Source organism: Ceraceosorus guamensis (genome assembly GCF_003144195.1).
Source record: "Ceraceosorus guamensis strain MCA 4658 unplaced genomic scaffold IE81scaffold_10, whole genome shotgun sequence".
In the NCBI taxonomy this organism is placed as follows: domain Eukaryota; kingdom Fungi; phylum Basidiomycota; class Exobasidiomycetes; order Ceraceosorales; family Ceraceosoraceae; genus Ceraceosorus; species Ceraceosorus guamensis.
This window is the reverse complement of record NW_020290005.1, coordinates 386,745-406,113: the sequence shown is the minus strand read 5'-3', so window position 1 is coordinate 406,113 and position 19,369 is coordinate 386,745. Positions and strand designations below refer to the sequence as shown.

Genomic DNA, 19,369 nt, shown 5'->3' with positions numbered 1-19,369 from the left:
AGAGACGCGCAGACATGAGATCGTCTTCTGTATCGAGCCCGCACGTTCCCTTTTGCCACACTAGTAGTCGCTCTCAGACTCGCTCTCTGATCCTTCGTCAGAGCTTTCGGACTGTACGTGATCATCGTGGGCGCCTGCATGTCCACCGCTTGTGGGGGCTGACGCAGCTGTGGAGAGGAAAGAGGGAGGGGGGGGAAATTGTTGAGCATCACCATCGAGGCGAACATGATCGGCACAGAGAGTCTGCTCTTGCCCACTTACCTGCATCGGGATTATCAAATTGGGACAGCTGGGCTTGTAGACGAGCGATCCTATCCGCTTCTTCATCTTCGTCCAAATTCTTTCGCTTCACACCTCCCGTACCACGTTTGCGTCCATCCACCGCCGAAGATTTGGTAGCCTTCTTATGTTTGGGACGAACGACGTACCTGTAGAGCCTATAGAGCGTGCGCGGCGAAAGATCATCGATGTCCAGCTCGATCTCCTCGTCGTCCGTCGAACTCTGCGGCTTGTCTTCCGCAATGATCTTCAGCGCCCCGTCCAGCCTGTCGTCGGGCAGCTGCGTAATTTTCGCAGCTAGCTCCTCTTTCTGCTCATACGTCACCGTGCGCACTTCCTCCTCTACCCCATTCGACTTTTTGCTGGGCGGCGCAGCCTTCTTCTTTGGTGCAGCTTTCGCTTTTTTGGCTGCTGCTGGCGAGGCTTCGACAGCGGCTGCAGGCTGGGCTGCAGCGGCCTTCTTTGGCGGAGCTTTCTTCTTGGACGCTGCACCCGCAGGAACGGCACCTCCAGCAATGTCAGAGGCGGCCCTCTTCTTTCCCTTGGAAGTTCCAGCGCCAACAGAAGCCGACTTCGAGCTCTTGCTGCCTTTGGGTTTATGCAACTTGGCTTCCAACGCGGCAATCTGGGCCCGGATCTTTGCGTCTTCATCTGAATTTGAAGCAAAGGACCGACTCAGGACGTTGTGGGCTCGCAAAGTCTGCACTAACGGGACGACTCACCCATCTCTTCTTCGTACTCCTCCTCGTCCTCATCCGCTTCAGCGTCGACGTCATCGTCTTCCTCCTCGGGGCTGAGCGATCTGTGCTTTGGCATGCGCGCCATCTTCTCGTTGTATACATCTTGCAGCTTCTGCCCAAAGACGTAGACATCGTGTCCAGGAGCATTGAATGTGTAGCAATTCTTGAAAAGCTGGTTCATATCCGATTCGAACTCGGCCCGCGACTCGTACTCTTTGGCCTTTGCGCGTTCTGAGACCATGAAGAGAGAAATGGGTTTCTTGATCATCTTGTAGTACGCTGGAGCAAAATCGAGATCCCGTGCTGGAAGGTCGTTGAAGACCCAAGCGTAGTTTTGGATGGTCGGCTGGGACAGAAGCTCAGTGATGACCTTGGTGCAGTGCTTGAGCTCATCCGCGTTGACTTTGGTGTAGTGAGCCTCTTCGCGCGCACTTCCCGTGGTTCGGCGTGGGCGAGTGCCCGTAGACGCGCCCTTGTTTGGCTCGTCCTGCCAAGGCAGCTCGCGGGAGGGTGCGTGGACTTCGCGCTTCGGCCTTCCCGTTCCATCGTCCACAGATGATCTGCGCGCGGCTGGCGCAGCGTTGGAGGGTCGCCTGGCTTTGCTGCTCGACGCGGTGGCCACCGAAGGTGAAGGTGGAGGCGGATCTGCGGCTGGCAATTTTGGCAACTGCCCATTGAAAAGGTTCTCGAGCGTGTCGCCAGACTGAGAGATAGGGTGCTCGGCGCCGTTAAACAGACGACAGTTGCTAAAGATGCGTCGCACGTCATCCACCCATTCTTGCGCATTTGCATACACGTCCTTGGACGGGTTTAGCCCGACCTTGGCTCCCGCTATGAGCTTGTCGTTTGGCCTTCGCTGCAGCGCGGCCGACGAAAAGTTCAACTTGTGATCGACTGTTCGAAAGTCCATCGGCCGTTTCACCACGTCCAAATATGTTGGAATGCCTGCAGCGACAGGATCGACAGGCTCGTTGAATGCAAAAGCTTCCGTTCGCTTCATCAACGTTTTGATGGCTGCTTGCGCATATTTGATCTGAGCTGCCGTCATTCCCACCAGATCGGCAGGCGCCAATTGAGTATTGACCACCCCTGGCTCAGCAAAATGCGTCGTTGACTTTCTGTGCCGCTTTGCAGCCTGACTGCCAGATGCGTCGCTGCCCGCTGTATCTGCAACTGGGCTGCTGGCAGGAGGTGGAACTGGTGGAGCCTGCGCTCCGGGCGCAGCCGAGGCGGGCGGAATAGCTGCACCAGGCTCCGCGGGCGCTGCTGGCTCGGGTGCCGGTGGAGGCGGCACAGCCGGGGATGCAATGGGCCCCTCGGCTATCGGAGGCACACCCGTAGTGGCTCCAGCTTCGTACGAAGACACGGGATCAGCTGGAGTGTCAGGCTTCCGTAGTCCTTGGTCCTCTGCTGACGCATCTCCAGCCTCGAGCAAAGAGTCGGCAGGCGCTTCAGTGGCGGCAGGCGGCGCTGCAGGAGGCTTCACGTCCGAAACTGCTGCTGGCACTTCTTGGCCTAAAGGTTGGTCAGCATGCCGGCCAAGCGTGACGTCAGCGCTTGATGGCGCTTGTAAACAAGGCGCTGTCAGGGTCTACTCACCAGAGGACAGAAGCGCGCCGGGTTCGCTGGTCGGCCCGCCGGTCGCATCTGTCTCTTCCGCCTTCGTCTTCGGTGCAGCGACCCCATTCGATCCGATGTGACCCTCGGCGTCACCTGTGGCCGGCTTCGCTTCCACCTCTTCCGGCCCCTTTGCAACCTCCACAGGCTTTGCAACCTCCAGATCAGTATCCATAGCTGAAGTGTCCGCTGAAGCTTGCTGCTGTGGATGGGAGATCGAGTCCGTGGCGGGAATTGGAGCTGGCACACTGCTCTCAGGTACTACCTTGGTCAGCTCGACTGCTCCGTTACTTTCGGTGGCGTGGTCTCCGCCGTTGGAACGAGGGACAGGATCGACTGGCAGATCAGATGTGTCCAGCGCTGGCATTGGAACAGAGAGCCAAGCTTGTAGCAGGCTTGGTCGCTATCGAGTCGGGGTACCCTAGCGTCACTTCTTGAACCTGATCGGCGTGTACTCGCAACGAAGAGGGTCGATGATGAGGTTGTGCTCTGACCAAAGGGAGCGTGATGGTGAGAGGATGATGGTGGTGGTCAAGGAAGATTAGGTCATGCACCAAACATCAGTGGCGATGTCCCGGCCGAACTTGATGAAGCGAGCGCGACTGGAATTGGAACGCGACCCACTCACTCACTCGGTCACCGTCTCTCGATCGATCAGTCACAGTGCAGCAGCAGCAGCGCGTCTTTGTGGGCCAAAGCGCGCGGCGCGTATTTGGGTGACCCGCGCGCAAATAAGCAAAAACCAAGTCACAAGTCACGAGACGCGGTTCTGCTGCTTGTGTCTACGCGCGGTAGGCTGCTGGCTCGCGCGACGCGGCGCGGCTCGGCGCGGCGCGTTTTCTTCTTCTTCTTCGAGAAGGAAAAAAAAAATTCGAGAGTTGAGCAAGAGGAGAGCGCGGGGGCGGCAGAGGAGGATGTGAGCTGATGGGTGCACGCGGGCGCGTCGCGAGGGCGGTTGAGCGAACGAGCCAGCAGGATGCGCCTTTATGTAGCTTTGAGTGGGGTGCCGCGAGGGTATAGCTGTGCTCCAGTGCCGCGCCAATGCGCGACTGACTGCGCCAGCGGAGGTTCAGGCATCAGCACAGCTGAAGCGAAAAGCTGCATGTGTGCGCGATCGCAGCTAGCCGCCTGCTGGCACCGCGCAGCAGGCGCAAGCGCTCGGCGCGAAATGAATCAAGCAAGCACGTGGTCATGATATTTACGCACACAGCGATTCGAGTCTTGAGTCAGTCAATAGTCACGAGTCCACAGTCAGCATGAGCCACCACGATGAGTCCCGTCAACATGGAGTCCCACCTTTAAGGGGTCCAAAGAAGTCAAATTGTGCCTTGATTGAGATCCTTGGATGGGCAATCACCATCACCTTCAGCAGAGCCGCTACTTACACATACACACTTCTGTACATAAACCTGCAGGTGTACCTCCGGTACTAAGCGCCACGGGCTCGATAATCAATCGTAAATCACATCACGAATTCTTGATTCAGCCTCGGTAGGTAGCGGCCTAGCGGTCACGTGAACGTGACGTGATGCGTCTATGCTCACCTTTTACGCCTTGATGAGTCGATCCTCTCCCAAGCTGATGCTCGCAACGAGTCTGGCTCACAACAATTAAGCTTTGACTTCTGAATCAAGTCAAGGCGCTTGCCCCTCCTCTGACCTCTGAGCGCTCGACGTTGAGTGAGCTGATGAGCGACTTTGAGTATTCAGGAGAAGTCAAAGTACTGACAAGAAGGGCTCTTCTTTGCACTGCCTGGACCTCTTCCAAGCTGCTCAAGCGTTGACAAAGGTGGAGTGCATTCGTGATTCGATCGAGCAGCAATCGGCCCGCGCCTCATCATCCAATCCGTCTTTCGCAACACGGTCAATGGGCCAGGGCGAACATTCGAGCACCACTTTACCTCCTTCGCCAGACATCACCCCCACTCCAACATGTCCAACATCCCCTTGCTGGAGGCGTCCAGCAGCCAGCCAGGAGGTGCTCAAGAACGAAGCCTAGCGGAACAATATCATCGAGCAGTGAACCAGCATCGCTTCACGTCGGATCTCGAAACGCTCTCCGCCCTCGCATCTCCCCACTATCTGGTGCACCTCTCCCAATCAGGCCAACTCGCCGATCCGACATTCATTCGCTACCTGCAACACCTTCACACCACCTGGCGCAAACCGGAGTACGCTCGCTTCCTGCGTTATCCCAACGCGCTCTACTTTTTGGACGCGCTGCAACATCCAGAGTTTAGAGGTGCGGTGGGAACGGAAGCGTGGGCTAGAGACACGGCTGCGAGGGTCGAAGGGCATTGGGAACATTGGTGAGTCGGGAATGGACCGTCTGACACCCCCTGACGAGCTACCAAATGCTGCCAGCCTGCCTGCTTCATGCTGAAGTCTCCTCCCCCCCCCTCTGGTCCCGCACATTCCTTGGCGCAGGCTATCGAGCAATTCAACCCTCGACTCAACGAAAGCGAAGCAAGAGCGGCCCTCATGAAAATTCCCAGCGATTCGCCTCATCGCCATGATGGGGGTGCTCGACGCGATGCAGTGTTGTCAGTCCCACGCCCTTTAGCGACCATATCATGCGTAGATTTCACGCAGCAACCACCCAACGACCATCCTTGGCCTCGGACAGGTCGGCTGCATCTATCAGCTGGCGCACTTGCTGATACCCATCAGTCTCCGAGTCCTGACACCCGCCGCTATGACGCCTCGTCACTGGCGCTCCACAAACCACGCGCACCCGCACCCCGCCACTGTCCCGAAGCGCTGCCATCCGCTTGCGAACTCCAGCAACATGGCAATGCGTGCAGTGCACCATCAATGCAAGGCTTTTCGAGAGGGCGTAGCCCACGTTGCATCGCACACCATGAACCTACCTCACGAACCCTTGTCCAGCGCCGAGGGCTCCGCTGTGCGCCTCAGGACGTGTTGCTCAACTTGCAGAGAGGGCGCGACATCAAGCGGTGAGAATTATACTTGGGGTGAATGATCTAAAATGATCTAGCAATACATGAAGGTAGATCAACGTCCGGACATGATTTGGTAGGAAGCCCTGTAAATGAAGAAGTGCGCAGGAACGAGGGTGTTGCAGGAGGGGTGGTCATAGGCGCTGGAACAACGTGGACAGATCTTGCAATTGTTACTCGAACACCCCTTGATTTGCTGAAGCGTGCAACTGCATCAAGATACCGACGAGTGCTGCAGCGCGCTCAGAAATCTCAATTGTAAATGTCAAATCCGCCACCGGCTTGTGCTGCATGACGGCGACCTGCTGACTTGCCAAAGGAGCCAGATCGCGACGTTGCGGCAGCTGAGCTGTGACCACCGGGTCGAGGTTTGCGCGATGGCATAGGCTCTGAAGATGCAGTTCCAAAGTGCTTTTGACCTTGACTGGCCGCCTCCGCAGCGCGCTTGTTTGTCAAGTACGACGTAAAGCTGGCAAATAGCGCGATCAAGATGGTGAGAAGAATGGAAGGCACCAGATGAGATAGCGGTGGACGCGGTGGCAGAGGTGGCGTGGAGGACCTTGGCCGCCTTGGCTTGTCGTACGTGTCCTCTTCTTGGAACACGGAAGAAGCCCGGCGAGAAGTCGACCCAGAGCTGCTCGAGAAGTCGGGCGAGACGGGGGTGCCAGACGAGCGGCGCCGGGGTTGGTAGTCTACTTCCACACCCAAGCGCTCGGCCAAAGCTGAAGGAGCCAACTTGGCTGCAAAAGCTGCTGGAGATGGAAAGGCGAGGGCAAAGGGAGAAGAGAACAAAGGCGAGGTCTTGGCTCGAGGTGCGTGGGTTGTAGTAGTTTGGTGTAACTTTGCATCAGAAGTCTCCTCAGACGAGCCGGCAGAGTTTTCCTCTACTGCCAAATGAGTTCCGAGAAGCATCCGCCGTCCCCATCCCAGACCGCCTTCGATGTTTCGCCTTGCGTCTCCAGCAGCTCTTCCCACGCTCCGACTGCGAGAGCCTAGGTCGTCCCAGACAGAGAGGATGTACGACGCGCAAAGGAAGCCGAGCAAGGTGATCAGCGTGATGGTCGAAATGCTCACGAAGAGCGTGACGTGCAACACTGGTCGCAAGGGCGCCGATAGTTGTCGCGTCAAGGTAAGCGCAAGATTTCCCGCGCTGGCCAGCTGAGTCTGCGCTATGTTGAGCGAATGCAATACAGCCATGTCGGGCATGGGGCCTCCTTGGTCGAGCGAAGTAGCAGCGAAGCTACGCTGACCGCGTGAAAACGGAAAAGTGTCGTCAGACTGTTCATCTTCGAAATGGTGCGGGGGTCTTTCCGCGTCCAGCAGATGCACCGACAGCCGGGGGCTCGACGGAGCAGAGTAAGAGGGCATTCTCGCGCCAAAGGAATCGCGAGAGACAGTTCGAAGACGACGCCCGCTGCTAGGTCGGTGGTCTAGACCCGCAAACCAGGTGCGAGAGGGCGGCAAGCTGTCGAATGTTGACTCGTTACGTCTGCGCCTTGCAGCTGCAGCGGCGGCTGCCACGGCGCCGTCGGCAAGCAATGAGCCGCTGGGCACGCTCGCAGAAGGTTTAAGTGAGGACTTGACATTCGTGAGGGATCCGCGGCGACTTGGAGGAACGCTTCGTCCCGCCGGAGGCTCTATGTCCAGACTGAAGCTCACCCTTCGGCGAACTTTTGAATCTTCGACCGGTCGCAGATCAGAAGCGCGGTCGACTGCATCAATGTCGTCCGCAAAACTCGCCACACTCGTGGTGCGAGTACGAGTGACGCGCGTCGTTGTAGTCGTTACTGTGCCGGAGCTCGAAGGCGTCTGCTGGAACCTGTAATGACGATGACTGCTCGAGTCCGACTTATCCTCCTCTGAGCTCATGTCAGGAGTGGAAGAAAGGTACCTAAGAGGAAATAGGAGTGATCGAGAAGTTTCGTCGTGGCGTGTGGCCTGATCTTCCACAAAAGGCGAGGGAGCGAGTCGCCCAGCTTGCTCGTTCCCTTCGTCGCTGCTGGAACGCGCCAGAGCGGCAGCGGTTGGTCCCATGCGCATCGCCTCTTGGGCAAATGTCAAGCCCAAGCCATCCTCGCTCATCACTCTCGAGCGACGATTGCTGGTGCTTCTCGAGAAGCTCTTTTGACTAGTGCGGCCTTTCTGGTGGTACGCGGCGTTGGAGGCAGAGGCGCCGTAGCCAACCCGCGACGCTTGGAGGGCTCCCAAGCGTGGAGAGGATGACAGCCGGTCCTCGCCTGAGGAAGTCAGCGAAGGGCTGCGCTCTTGACGACTGGCGCTTTCATTTGGTTCCACGGGGCTGCTTTGCCGGCTAGCGGTGTCACTGAGGGTGGAGCCGTCGCTGGGAGATAGCTCGCCGACATCGGATCGAGAGCTTCCGTGCGTCTTGAGGCTGCCTGCGGCCGTCACGCGAGGCCTACGCAACGCACTGCGCTGGACTCCAGGACCAATCGTGGCTGACTTGCGCGACGCACCTTCAGGGTAGCCGTGGTCTGAAGCGAGGTGATCGGGGTCACCTGCTGTGCGCGCCAGCTTTGCGAGTCCAGACCAAATCGCTTTCTCCGACAACGTGCGACTTGATCTTTGTAGAGAAGATGCACCAGCATGCGTGACGGTTTGATCGCTGTCTTGTCCGCTCTGCGCCTGTGAGGTCTGCGCGCGACGCAGGCGCTCGGCAAGCTGACCCGGTGGCAACACATTCTCCCACCACTGGTCTCGAGACGAGCTGGAAGAGTTGCTGCCCGAACGTGAGGGCCCACTTGTTGCGCTCATGCTCACCGGCCGACGTGTTCGATGCGGTGATCGAGTGCCTGTCGACACTGGCGACGCGGCCTCATCGTCGACCGGAAAGTCTATTTGCGGTGACCGCAGGCTTGGACTAGTAAGCCTAGGCGTCCCACGACCCGAAGACTGTCCACTTCGGTACCCAGCTGCCTCGATGGCACCTGCAACAGCAAGATGATGCAGATCGAGGTCGTTGCTGGGGTGCCAATGCTGCGCATCCTGAATTCCTGATCGCCCGGGGCCAGCGGAATGGCCTGGGGCACAGCGCACATCTCGCCTACCGGCTCCGTCTGGCATCGCGTCCAGAATAGGCGAGTGAGGCGCGGAGCCTAATGGCGAGCGATGGTTCGGACGCTGGATGGCAGAGCGGCTCGTCGATGCATGCCAGTGGGAGGCATCCGAGCCTGAGGCGGCGGAGGTGGATGGCCAATGCGCGATGGAGGTGAGGGTTGATGACATGCCTGAACCTCAGCGATGGCGATCCACCGCTGTCTGTGGCAGCCACCGCGCTTCGCCGTTGACTAGCACGGTGAGGGGCAGCAGCACGGTCAGTCGCAGGGATTGCAACTGCGCACTGCACATTCCCGGCCTTATGACTCACAAGATCAGCAAGACCGATGCTCGCGCACGCTCGAATGTCGGAAGTAACGTGCGACCAAGCTTGGCCACTTTGCAGGATTTCCAGAATAGGCTACCCGGAAGATCGTCAAGGATTCCACCTACTCAGACAGAGCAAATTCGCGCAAGCTTGTAGAAGGTCGACGGTGTCGTCTATATATGCACACAGCGATACTTTGGGTGACTGAAGAGCCTATACGTGCGCACCTAGGAGATGATGGTGGTGGCAGAGAAAGGAAACGTGGGCAGCAGGATGACCGATTGCAGTCAGAAGGCCCTTCGGTGGTCTTCAGCCTCGGCGGTGCAGTAGAGACACCAGTCGCGATCGTGTCGAAGGGGAGCACGCTGGTATCAGCAGCAAGATGTGGAGCTGGGCGGGCCAGCGCGCGCGCGTTGGTGGCAGACCGATTTCTGATGAGCGTGGTGAAAGAGAAGATGATGGCAGATTCTAGCATGCGGGCTCAAGTCGTGAGGGGCGACTGATGGGGTCGGAGTGGCTTTCAGAAGGCTGACCAAGACCGGCTGATGATCGGGGAATGTGCGAGACCGGTCGTTTGACCAGTCGTGATTAGAGCGCTGGCTGAACGGACTGTTGTGGTTCGAATTGCCGAGAGAGAGCACGCAACAACCCTCTGTGGGCCATGTCGCGCATGTGTGAGGCGATATAGCGACGTAGGCCATGCGGTTGGTATGGAGCGCAGGTACCTGCAGACGACCCCCAGCAGCAGCAGCGAGCTTCAACAAGCTAGACGCGCAGCTTGACTTGATTTCACGCTCACCCTTGGGTCATTTCAAAACCGGCTACTGTGCGCCCCGACGCGCGGGGAGAGCGGAATCAAATATGAAGGAATCGATTGCAACGCGTCCGGGACCGGTGAGCAAATTCGAAACGATCCTGGCAGCAGGGATCTAGAATCTAGATTGAGGGAATGCCTCTTGGAGAATAGGCACATTGGGAGCTAGACGTGAATCACCTTGTACAAATGAAATCCTTGGATGCGAATGCAGCTAGTCCGACTGAGGCCGCTTGGCTCGCCGCGAAGCAGACAATCTTATTATCCAGACACGTCTCGAGCAGCATGGCCACTGAGAGCTTGCGGTGACGGAGGACTCCGGAGAGAAAAAGGCCCAAGCTCCGCGGTTGCATATGGGCGTGCTGGTGCGCTTGGTACGCCGCAAGAGCAGCACCACCAGCAGCAGCAGCACAACACAGCGTCACGGTATCAGCCCATCAGCTGCAGCGCAGCAACTTATCGAATCGCGGATCAGCCGGCTGCGCGCGCGAATAGAAAGTGCGGTGAAGTGCCCCATTACAGCTGACGACCTTCTGGCAGCCGCACCCGCCATGCATGCAGCAAGTTTCAATTGCTGCAGCGCCGGGTGTTGAAACAGGCTCGGCGCTGGATTTCACACGCGTGACGAGAAGCACTCGCATCAAGTCTGCATGACTATACTGATGTGACTGTGGTCCGCGGACTACGGGGGCTGCGAAGTCTTCGAATCACGTGAATGTAAGTCACTGCGTGCTCAAGGGAGTCGAAACGCTCATCGTCGACCCAGCTTGGCATATCTCACGCAATCGGTGAGCAGCGATAAGCTTCAGCTTGAGTAGAAGGCAGGCCAACGAGGAGCGTCTCTTGCTTTCGTTGCAATCCCAAAAGGTGATTTCAAGCTCTGAAAGAAGTTCATCAAAACGCTTCGCATCCAACGGGCCCCCGTTCTCCTGGATCAGGAACTCACGCAGCACGCGGAAATGGCGTTCACCTATAAGCTGCATGCATATATGCATGGCACCTGCAGCTCCATCAATTGAGGCGGCCGTTGCTGAGTTGTCCGTGTTGCGCGCCCGCTGTGTTGAAAGCTCTGATGAGAATGAATAAGCGAGCTGGCTGACCAAACATGTCATCCACGGACCCGCGGAGGCATTTCTAGACCTCTCGATGTGCGCACTGCGGTGCTTACGAGTGTACCTGTACCGCGGTGCGTATCTCACTGATAGACCTCATCGATTCAGAGCGCCTGGCGCGTGTAAACCTTGCGAAGTCACCGCAAGCGTCACATACTCGATCGAGATTGCATGGATGCTTGCTGCTCGGAGAAAGGAGCGAAAGATGCGGTGAGGAGCGACTATAGTTCGGGATCACGAATGGTGTACGTCAATTATCAGAGTGAGAATCAAGAATCAAACGATTCACGATTGATTGCACGGCTCGGGCCAGCTTGCTGCCCACTCGTGACTGTACAGCAGCAATTTAAGCTGAAATAGCACCTGCTGCATGCGTCTCTTTATCGTCGAGTAAGCGTGCAATTTGCCGCGAGCCTTGCAGTCCGCGTCTCAGCTGGGCCGACAAAGCCACGCGCGGCGTTTTGTGCAAGCACCGTCATTCTCTGTTTCGTGACTGATCGCGATTGCATCTCGTGATCGTTAGCGAGCTCGAGATACACGATGTGACTTTTGGTTGTGAATGATCGCTTGCGGCGCCATGCACATACGAGCCAAGTACTAGCTGTACCGCGCGCCAATCATAGCGCTCAAGCGCGCGGGCGTTCCTTGCCGCTATCATGCGGATGGGCCTGCCCCGAGCAGCGCTTGTTTGTTGAAAGGCAGTCACGGTTGTGTACCCTTGGCAACTCGGTCACTTCAATTGTGGAATGCTCGTCATTCTGATAGGGCCAGTCCCCTCACTCGTGACTCGCACCTGCCTTGATCTCTTGCGTCGCTGAAGCTCTCTAGCCAGCAAGCCGTGTAGGTAGCTCTCAAGTGCGTGCTTCACGTGCAGTCCGCCTCGAAAGCCAGCTCTTCACACCTCCACGCGAATCACGAATGGTGAATGTGGCCGCTTGGAGCCCGTGTTCCTCATTCCATCTCGCATAGATCTGCTTCCGCTCGCGCTAGCGCCTCTCTGACATGTCCATACACACGAACAGCAGCAGAGTCGCAATTAAGAATGCCGGTGCTGTGTCCTGTCCCGTCAATCAATGCAAGGTGACACCCCGAGCTGTCGATCTTTTCACGCCCCAGTGAGCTCTGCACGTCCAGCTTTTGGGACGGGAGGGGGGGGGGGGGGGGGCGTGCAACCTGAGGAAATGCAAGCGACCGTGAGGCGGGAGCGAAAGCAAGTTGTGAGTCCTGCACAGCTGCAAGGGCCCTTGCGCTCATGCTTTTGAAGCCGACGGCAGCCCCTAAGCTAGAGTCTTGAGTGGGGGGGTTTTAGGGGCCTCCAGCATGTCCTGTGCAACATCGTGCGTCAGCCAAGCAGCACAGCGATATCAACGTCACCAAACCTCGAGACGAGATCATCGAGGTGCAGCTGGCATGCGCAAAAGGATGCGACGTCGAATGGGCCCCTTCCGAAGCGAAATGGATTGGAACGATTGGCTTCAAAGTCGTGTGTGCAGGCGTTGACTTGTGCATGTCGCTTAGCTTCGTGCTCGCTCGGCCGATCCCGTCGCCCTCCTGTTCCACAAGTCGATCCTCCCAAGGCAAAGTGCGAATAGGCTTCACCCTGTGTCTAAGATCTCGACCCCACAAGCATCAAGCGTTGATGCATCTCGCATCACATTCGTGATTCGTGATTTGAAGGGCAATTGCTGCTGGCCGAGCCGGTTCAGAGGACTTTCAAAATCTGGCCTAGAGTGGTTGAACTCGCATTGTTGGTCGCGGCCAGTGGCGAAGCTGCTGCAGCGGCTCCATACGAAGCCGCGCTTCGCTTGGAGCTAGCCGCGTGAACATCTTCATGGTGAAGGAGGAGCCACCTATGTCGACAAGAGGTCGATGTCTTGATGGAATTGCGGGCCACAGCCATGTGAACAAGTAGACGTCCAGCACGCAAGTCGCGCAGCGGAACGGCAATCATTCTAGATGACAAATGTTCCGGTCGAGTACGTGTCTACAGTCTTGAGTCCCATCTCTTGAGACCACGACGGCGAGCGCAAGCGTGGAAGCATGGACCGCATGTATACGTACGTGTCTGCTTCCAACATTCGCAACAGTCTGAGTGCTTAGCGTCCGAAGTGATTCGTAAGACCTCGCATGCCACGCCATGGAACATTTATCCTCCGTCCATCATCCGGTACGACGTGGTCGCGTGTGCGAGCCGTTTCACGCCTGCGGGATGGAGTCGAAATGTCACCCAGCGTCACGACGCAAAGCCTGATCAAGTTAGTTCAGTACGCATTCACAGGTGACGCGCCCCGTTCCTTCTAGAAGGTCGCCAAACCGCGAGCCAGCAGGGTGCATCCTGAATGCGTATGATGGGAGAAAGTCGAGTGGTTCGGAGACTTTTGCTCTTCGGGCATCAGATCGCTATATGAAGGCCACGCGAGTCATTGACGTCATGAATGGCAGCGCAGCCAGTCGCGAGACAAACTTTACGATCGAGTTGTCATTCAACACTGAGCCAGTCACGAGTGAGACCGTTAAGCCGCAAGCCGTCATCGCGTCCTGATCCTCAGTCAAATCGTCCGCCAACGCATAGTCCATTGAAGGCTACAGAGACCCAATGTATTGCCCTCGAGAACGTCCCCAGAGACTGCGATGTGCTGCTTTTGGGAACGAACTATAGTCACGACTCGTGACCATCAACGGTGCGCCGGCTTGTATGAAGGGAATCAAAAGTCTCTGCAGCTGTCCGGCCTGTCCGCGTTGCTCGGCAAAGGCACGCCGACAGTAACAGTTTGAGTGAAGGCTCATTCATCGTCGATCCTCTCAGCGACCCATCTCAGGACACAGCAGATCTCGAGAACACCATAAATTCCCTGCAGAAGGGCCTCGTTGCGGAACATGAATCGGATGAGTGACGGTGCAAAGAGTTGCGCAGCGATGAAGTTGAAGGGCGGAGCGCATGATGATAACCAGGCATATGACAGAGTAGAAAAGCGTGTGTGCGGGCGTCGTTCGAAACGGATAGTAGTACAAGGTTCTCTTGAAGGATGCTGGAAGCGTGCCGGAGAATCAGATCACGATAAAGACGAGTCGAGCGTGCTGAAGATAATTGAAGAACTCGGGCAGGAATCCCCTTGATCGTGGTGAGCTGGAGAAGCCAGGAAAGCATAGTGGCAGCTGTGCAAGGGCAGTTTTCAGACGTGCACAACAGCTGATTGTGCTGTCCTCAGATTGCAGTGTGCCTAAGACACATCAAGCGTGTCGTTGTGCAGCATGCAAGGCATCAAGATCGATGGGAAGTGATCGCAGCTAGCTGGAATTTGAGATTCTTCCGGGCTGCCGCTTCACGGAGTAGGGCGCGACCGAAGTTGACGTAATGTGGGAGAGGGGTGACGTGGTCCAGTGGCCACGCCCATCGAGCACTAGGAGCATCGTCCGTGACGCAACTCGATGAGCCAAATCCTTCCGGATTCAAGCGCAGGGCGTCTCTTACGGGCTCGATGACGGTCGAGGAAGCCAGGCAAGCTTGCCAGACGTCTGGGAAGGAATCCTGCAAGGTGGACGGTGACAGCGCATTTCTAGCTTGGGCGAAGAGCCTGGCACTCCGTTCCGACTCGCCGACCGTCTTGCGCATAATACTAGAGATATCGGCAATTGCGGACGACAAATCCCCCGGTGGGACTTCTGCGGAATGATGAGAGGCCGGTGATGGCGCTGCTGTGTCTCCGAATGGGGTGGATGGACTTTGTCCTGCCGCGACATAGGTTGAGCCAGTATTTGCTATTGCAGCAGACGATGCCACCAGCTTGGCGAGGCGACGCTGAAGCAAACGATTCTCGTTGTCGCTGACCTTCCGCAGAACTAGCGCCTCAATGAGACGGCTACGTACACGATGGGTCAGCGGCCAGCGCACAGTGAGGCAGCAGATGCACTACGCGAGAGCACTCACCAAAGTCCTGCAAGGGCGGGAAACCCGTTGCGTTCCTGGCAATCGCAAACGTACTTCAGAAGACCAAAGATCGTGTTCCAATTCGCGGCGATGATAACGCCTGGGGTGCCAGTGTCGATAGTCGCTGCTTCGTCCTCGCACCAAAAGCTGTATACGTACAGCAAGACGGCGTCCATCTGCTCAAATGTCGCGATGCAAGCGGCGCTCGAAGGGCTGCTCCCGATGCGCATCGTAGACTCTTCCCGTAGTCTTTGGTCTCCCTGATGCTTCAATGATCTGCCACGCGCGCGAAAGCTAGGAGGCCGAAGAACGATGGTCAGCTGCACGAAGTTGCGAGCCACCTAACATAACCTGTTCGGGCTTTGCGGCAACTCACGACGCAGCAGTCGATACGAAGAGGTCCTTGTCCCATCGACGATCGAGCGGAAGAATGATTTCGAGGCTGCGATGAAGTGACCGTGGTGCGACCGCCTTCTTGTCCCTGCTCTGATTTTGATCATCTCGTCTAATTGGCACGGGAGGTACCGAAGATGAACAAGTGTCCGTCAAGGCGACTACATGGTGACGCGGCATGCCCAACTCACTTTGATCGCGAAAAAGTCTCATCTGAAGAATCTGAGAGCCTCCTCTCCTTGGTCTGCGCTCCAACATCATCTGCTCGCGTGCTGACCTTCCGCTTCTTGGTTGTGCCGCTCTCGGTAGCAGCCGCCTCCTTCGTGCCAGCGGAAGCCCGACCGCTAGCTCTCGCCTTGTCCTGTGTCTTGTCACGAGCCTGAAGACGCGGCGATGATGGCGGCGTGGGCAGCTCTCCTGAGATCGGCTCCGTTGGTAAATTCGCCATCAGCTAGAATGAGGGAGGTGGGCGGAGAGGTACTCGGATCAGCTTGAGATGCAGGCAAGCCAAACGATAGACATCGACATTGCTGCTCGAGCTCACCTTCAAGCGCTTCTCGATGTCCGTCACAGTAAGGTTGCTGTACATCGAAGCCATCAAAGTCAGCCAATGCCCAAGACGCGGAGAGCCAAACAGCTTTCACTCAGACAATGCATCGGTGACACAGTGCAGAGGATCTCGATTGAGACTCACTTGTGCAGCTTTTGCTTGTCGACCGATTTCCACGAAGTAGCCAGCGCAGCGCCATTCAGCAGCAGATCAGGCGGGGTGCGAAGGCTGCTGCCGCTTGACGTGGCAGATGTGGCAGGCGAGGGAAAGCTGTGATTACCGTAGTTTCCGCTGGTCGGAAGATGGTACGAGTGTCCAGACGCTGACGCCGAACCGGCGGCTGCATTTGGGCCAGCGCTGCGTTGGTACCCATTAGCGGCTCTGGCGTTGTTCGTGTACCGCCGGTCGTCCAGTGCTGTCGAATGCCCTCCTTTAGGCCTGGTAGAGTCGCCCCAAGCCGAGTATGGAGCGCTAGAGCTGTAGCCAGCAAGCCTGGAATGCTGCAAGGAGCCACTTGCGGAGCTTCGATTGTAGTGATCGGCGTACGACATGACGCTGAGGACTCTGTATGGCAGCTTCTCACAAGACCGCCCGACGTCGCAGGCAGATGACGAAGGAGACTGGGTCACCTGGTGGTCAGGTTGCTGACTTCCCGTGACCAGCCGAGGCTGTATGACTCCGGCTATACGATTCTCGGAACTGACACCTTGAGGAATGTGTGGTCTACTACGAGGCGCGATCCATAGGCTTCTCGCAGGGGCAACTGTGGCTAGATAAAGGTGGGCCTCGGCGCGACTTTCGCGGACAGTTCAGCTGACCGGGCCGTAGACAGGTTGCTGCGTCGAGGCGCTCAGATGGCTGGCCGGAGTGGCTGGTGGGTTGCAGAGCGCCGCTTTGGCCACGCGCGGTACCCAGCTGTTGCTTGCGGTGCAATACTGGGAAGAGGAGGCGACGGGCCAGAATTCCGTGCTTTGTGATTACGCGGGGCTTGACCAGGTACGTAATTTTGAACGGCGGTGTGGCGCCCGGAGAGTAGAGCGATCGATCTGCGCCCAGTCGAACTACTACGCGAAGGGATTGTAAGCCTCTGAAGACGCCGCTGCAATAGGTAATGGTGGGATGTCGATATGAAGTGGGAGGCGATGATAGTCGATGTGGATGAGGCGCCTCTTTGATTTGATCTAGGTGAAGGCGAGACGCAATCACGACTGGTGCGGGCAGACACAGCTGTGACCAAGCTCTCGCAGGTGCTGCTCTCCTGAGACCTGTTCAAAAGGACGTCAAGCAGGTCGCTCTACGGAGCAGCGATCGAAGCGTTGAGGCCCGGCCTGATCCAATGATGTCAATCTGTGTGAGACTTGCAAGACCGCGTGATGTATATGTTACTGGATCCAGCGTTGCGGATAGCAGTTGCTGAGAAGTGTCAGCGCGAGTAAGCGCTGGATTGCGTGCGCTGCGAAACGGGAACCCGCCGGTGATGATGCTGCAGGAGCCGCCTACTGATGGGCCGAGGATATGAATTGGCTTGCGCGATGTCTTCGCGAGTCTGTGTGCCTCAAGCCTTGGAGTCGTGAGTGTAACAGGACACAAAGACGGTGGCCATAGCTCGTAATCGTTGGCGCCCATCTCGGTTCTCGCTACTCAAACCCAGAAGCAAGCAGCCCGGATCGATCCAAGATGCTTCTCAGGATAGGTCATCAGCAGCCAAGCAATCCGCGAACATGCATATGCGTGATTTCATGGCTTGATCCGATTTCAATCCGCCCAGCTTAGGGAATCTAAAATGGCGCCAAATTGGGTGCACATCGCCATTTACTCACGGCTGGGTATGTCCAAATGCGAGTCCATTTTCAGGCACCAACGCACTCAAGAGTCTCAACTCGACTGATGCAGCGAAAGCGGGATCGTGGCCGGCCATGCATGCATGCCGCATGATCCTGCATGTGCTCATGAATAACGTGCGCGGGCACTGGACCGCACGCCATCCATCAGCCGCGGGCGAAAGAGCAACTTACGGCTGAAACAAAGGTTGCTGGTGTGATGCCATTCACGGCGCATTTGACGCACCTCTGACGCGCGAACGCGAGGCTCGACTCGCGACGCCTGCCTGATCATGATCGAGTTATAGTTTGGTTCGTGATCTGTGCATCACTCTGCTGGAGCGTCAGATTCAAGAGGAGCATGAAGGAAGGAAGGAGCGCATGCGCGTCGGCACTCAAAACCCCGACTGACTCGCCGTGACTGGCACCCTCCAGCTCCGATGATGGCGTTCTTACCTCTGCTGAGAATATGCATGGTGTACCCGGTCACGCAATGAAGAAGTGTGAAGTGTCAGAAACGATGTTCGCTGGCCTAAACATTAAGAAGCTCGATGGCCCATGTCGGTGGGAAAGTCACAATTGACTGTAGGCGTCGGCCTTGGATAGCGTGACGGTAGCAAGGTTCAAATTGAGTCCAGGGCGGACATACCCACACGCGCGGGACCTGCTTGCGCGCAGCAGCTTTGACGAGCAGCATATAAGTCAAGAGTAGTCACTTTCGACTGCATGTGTGCTACTCATCTGCAGTCTGAGTCTCGGAACACCCGACAAGCAGGATCGTTATAATCGTGACTAGAATGGCACCTCGACGCTGGGAAGCCCGAAATTCTGCCGCTGAACGGACATCGGCCGTCCAGCCTTGGCGATTCGTGATTACGGATTCGTGATTCACATTCAAGGATTCTTGATTCAGATTGCAGTCACGCGGATTAAGAATGATGTACATCGGCATCAGGGCAGCGGCAGCGGCAGGCCCATACAAATTCGACGAGGCTCGACAATCGTGAATAGTCAACAGTGCTGTCCGTATCAATTAAGCACGATACCATAGTTGTTGAATTCGTGATTACGAGTAAGAGTCATCTCGATCGATGCATGTTGACCCCTCGAGGAGCATCCGTCATCATCACCGGCTCAGCCCGTCTCTTCGGCGCCGACATACATACAGCCAGAGCGCCTCTGACAGAAGCAAGCCGTGAGGTGCCGTGTACACGCTGCACGGTACGGCATATATACGTGCTTTGAACTGCGTTGCTGCTGCCGCAACAACAACAAGCTGCAGGCAAGCTGTAGGCTGGCGCTGATGGGAAGATGATGTGGGCTGTGGCGCGCGCGCGTCTGTGCGAGGTTGGCCTAAGGGTGAAGCATGCAACTCTGCCGCCGCTGCGCCGCCAAAGAGCACAAGTCACAGTCACGAGTAGCCCAAAAAAGGCAATCCTCTTTGTAAAGGGGTGTGAGGCACGCGGCACATGAATCCGCGTCGACGCATCGGCTCAGCACGACAATGAGACTTTTTGCTCTGTCCGGTCTTCCCGACGTTGCGAAGCTGTACGCTGCCTCAATGACCAATCCGGCGCTGCTTGTGAGCGGCGACTCGTCGGCCCGCAACGCTTGAGCGGACGGAGATTGCATGACGGCGGAGCACTTGTGCTGGCGGCTCTTCAGCTGAGGGCGTCTCATTTGACGCAGGGCTGATACGATGAGCCAACTCCTACCGGTGTCCTTCATGCATGTCGGAAATTGGAGGTCCGCCGTGCCTCGATCAATCGAATCGA

The 19,369-nt window shown here is 57.1% G+C and overlaps 5 protein-coding genes across 5 annotated transcripts; 2 read left to right on the top strand and 3 right to left on the bottom strand.

Annotated features, from left to right (window-relative positions):
* Positions 1–60: 60 nt before the first annotated feature.
* On the bottom strand, positions 61–3,003 carry IE81DRAFT_333719 (Bromodomain-containing protein; the record flags this gene model as incomplete). The annotated part of the gene is made up of 6 exons (XM_025515384.1): positions 61–158; positions 262–930; positions 1,002–1,365; positions 1,390–2,052; positions 2,074–2,285; positions 2,619–3,003. The coding sequence occupies 6 exons, from the start codon at positions 3,001–3,003 to the stop codon at positions 61–63; spliced, it is 2,391 nt and encodes a 796-aa protein (XP_025371771.1).
* Positions 3,004–4,250: 1,247 nt separating this feature from the next.
* IE81DRAFT_321235 (hypothetical protein) lies at positions 4,251–5,612 on the top strand. Its single transcript, XM_025513277.1, has 3 exons — positions 4,251–4,315; positions 4,405–4,944; positions 5,063–5,612. Exons 2-3 carry the CDS (start codon positions 4,568–4,570, stop codon positions 5,118–5,120), a joined length of 435 nt encoding a protein of 144 aa, XP_025371770.1. The 5' UTR covers positions 4,251–4,315; positions 4,405–4,567; the 3' UTR covers positions 5,121–5,612.
* Positions 5,613–5,721: 109 nt separating this feature from the next.
* On the bottom strand, positions 5,722–9,008 carry IE81DRAFT_12285 (hypothetical protein). The gene is made up of 2 exons (XM_025510190.1): positions 8,981–9,008; positions 5,722–8,900 (listed from the first exon to the last, which is right to left on the bottom strand). The coding sequence occupies exon 2, from the start codon at positions 8,836–8,838 to the stop codon at positions 5,848–5,850; it is 2,991 nt and encodes a 996-aa protein (XP_025371769.1). The 5' UTR covers positions 8,839–8,900; positions 8,981–9,008; the 3' UTR covers positions 5,722–5,847.
* A 556-nt stretch (positions 9,009–9,564) lies between these two features.
* On the top strand, positions 9,565–10,001 carry IE81DRAFT_12256 (hypothetical protein). The gene has a single exon (XM_025510188.1). It carries the CDS (start codon positions 9,677–9,679, stop codon positions 9,908–9,910), a length of 234 nt encoding a protein of 77 aa, XP_025371768.1. The 5' UTR covers positions 9,565–9,676; the 3' UTR covers positions 9,911–10,001.
* A 4,091-nt stretch (positions 10,002–14,092) lies between these two features.
* Positions 14,093–16,684, bottom strand: IE81DRAFT_12222 (hypothetical protein). The gene is made up of 6 exons (XM_025510186.1): positions 15,919–16,684; positions 15,769–15,805; positions 15,416–15,675; positions 15,208–15,336; positions 14,832–15,125; positions 14,093–14,763 (listed from the first exon to the last, which is right to left on the bottom strand). The coding sequence occupies exons 1-6, from the start codon at positions 16,323–16,325 to the stop codon at positions 14,166–14,168; spliced, it is 1,725 nt and encodes a 574-aa protein (XP_025371767.1). The 5' UTR covers positions 16,326–16,684; the 3' UTR covers positions 14,093–14,165.
* Positions 16,685–19,369: the final 2,685 nt, after the last annotated feature.

Bases quoted from the DNA above. Each gene is read 5' to 3' on its own strand.
- IE81DRAFT_321235 (XM_025513277.1), top strand. From the start codon at position 4,568: ATGTCCAACATCCCCTTGCTGGAGGCGTCCAGCAGCCAGCCAGGAGGT. The intron at 4,945-5,062 runs GTGAGTCGGGAA...TCCTTGGCGCAG, and splicing joins GAAGGGCATTGGGAACATTG to GCTATCGAGCAATTCAACCC.
- IE81DRAFT_12285 (XM_025510190.1), bottom strand. From the start codon at position 8,838: ATGTCATCAACCCTCACCTCCATCGCGCATTGGCCATCCACCTCCGCC.
- IE81DRAFT_12256 (XM_025510188.1), top strand. From the start codon at position 9,677: ATGCGGTTGGTATGGAGCGCAGGTACCTGCAGACGACCCCCAGCAGCA.
- IE81DRAFT_12222 (XM_025510186.1), bottom strand. From the start codon at position 16,325: ATGTCGTACGCCGATCACTACAATCGAAGCTCCGCAAGTGGCTCCTTG. The intron at 15,806-15,918 runs GTGAGTCTCAAT...TTCGATGTACAG, and splicing joins GACAAGCAAAAGCTGCACAA to CAACCTTACTGTGACGGACA. The intron at 15,337-15,415 runs GTGAGTTGGGCA...CGTGCCAATTAG, and splicing joins GAGACTTTTTCGCGATCAAA to ACGAGATGATCAAAATCAGA.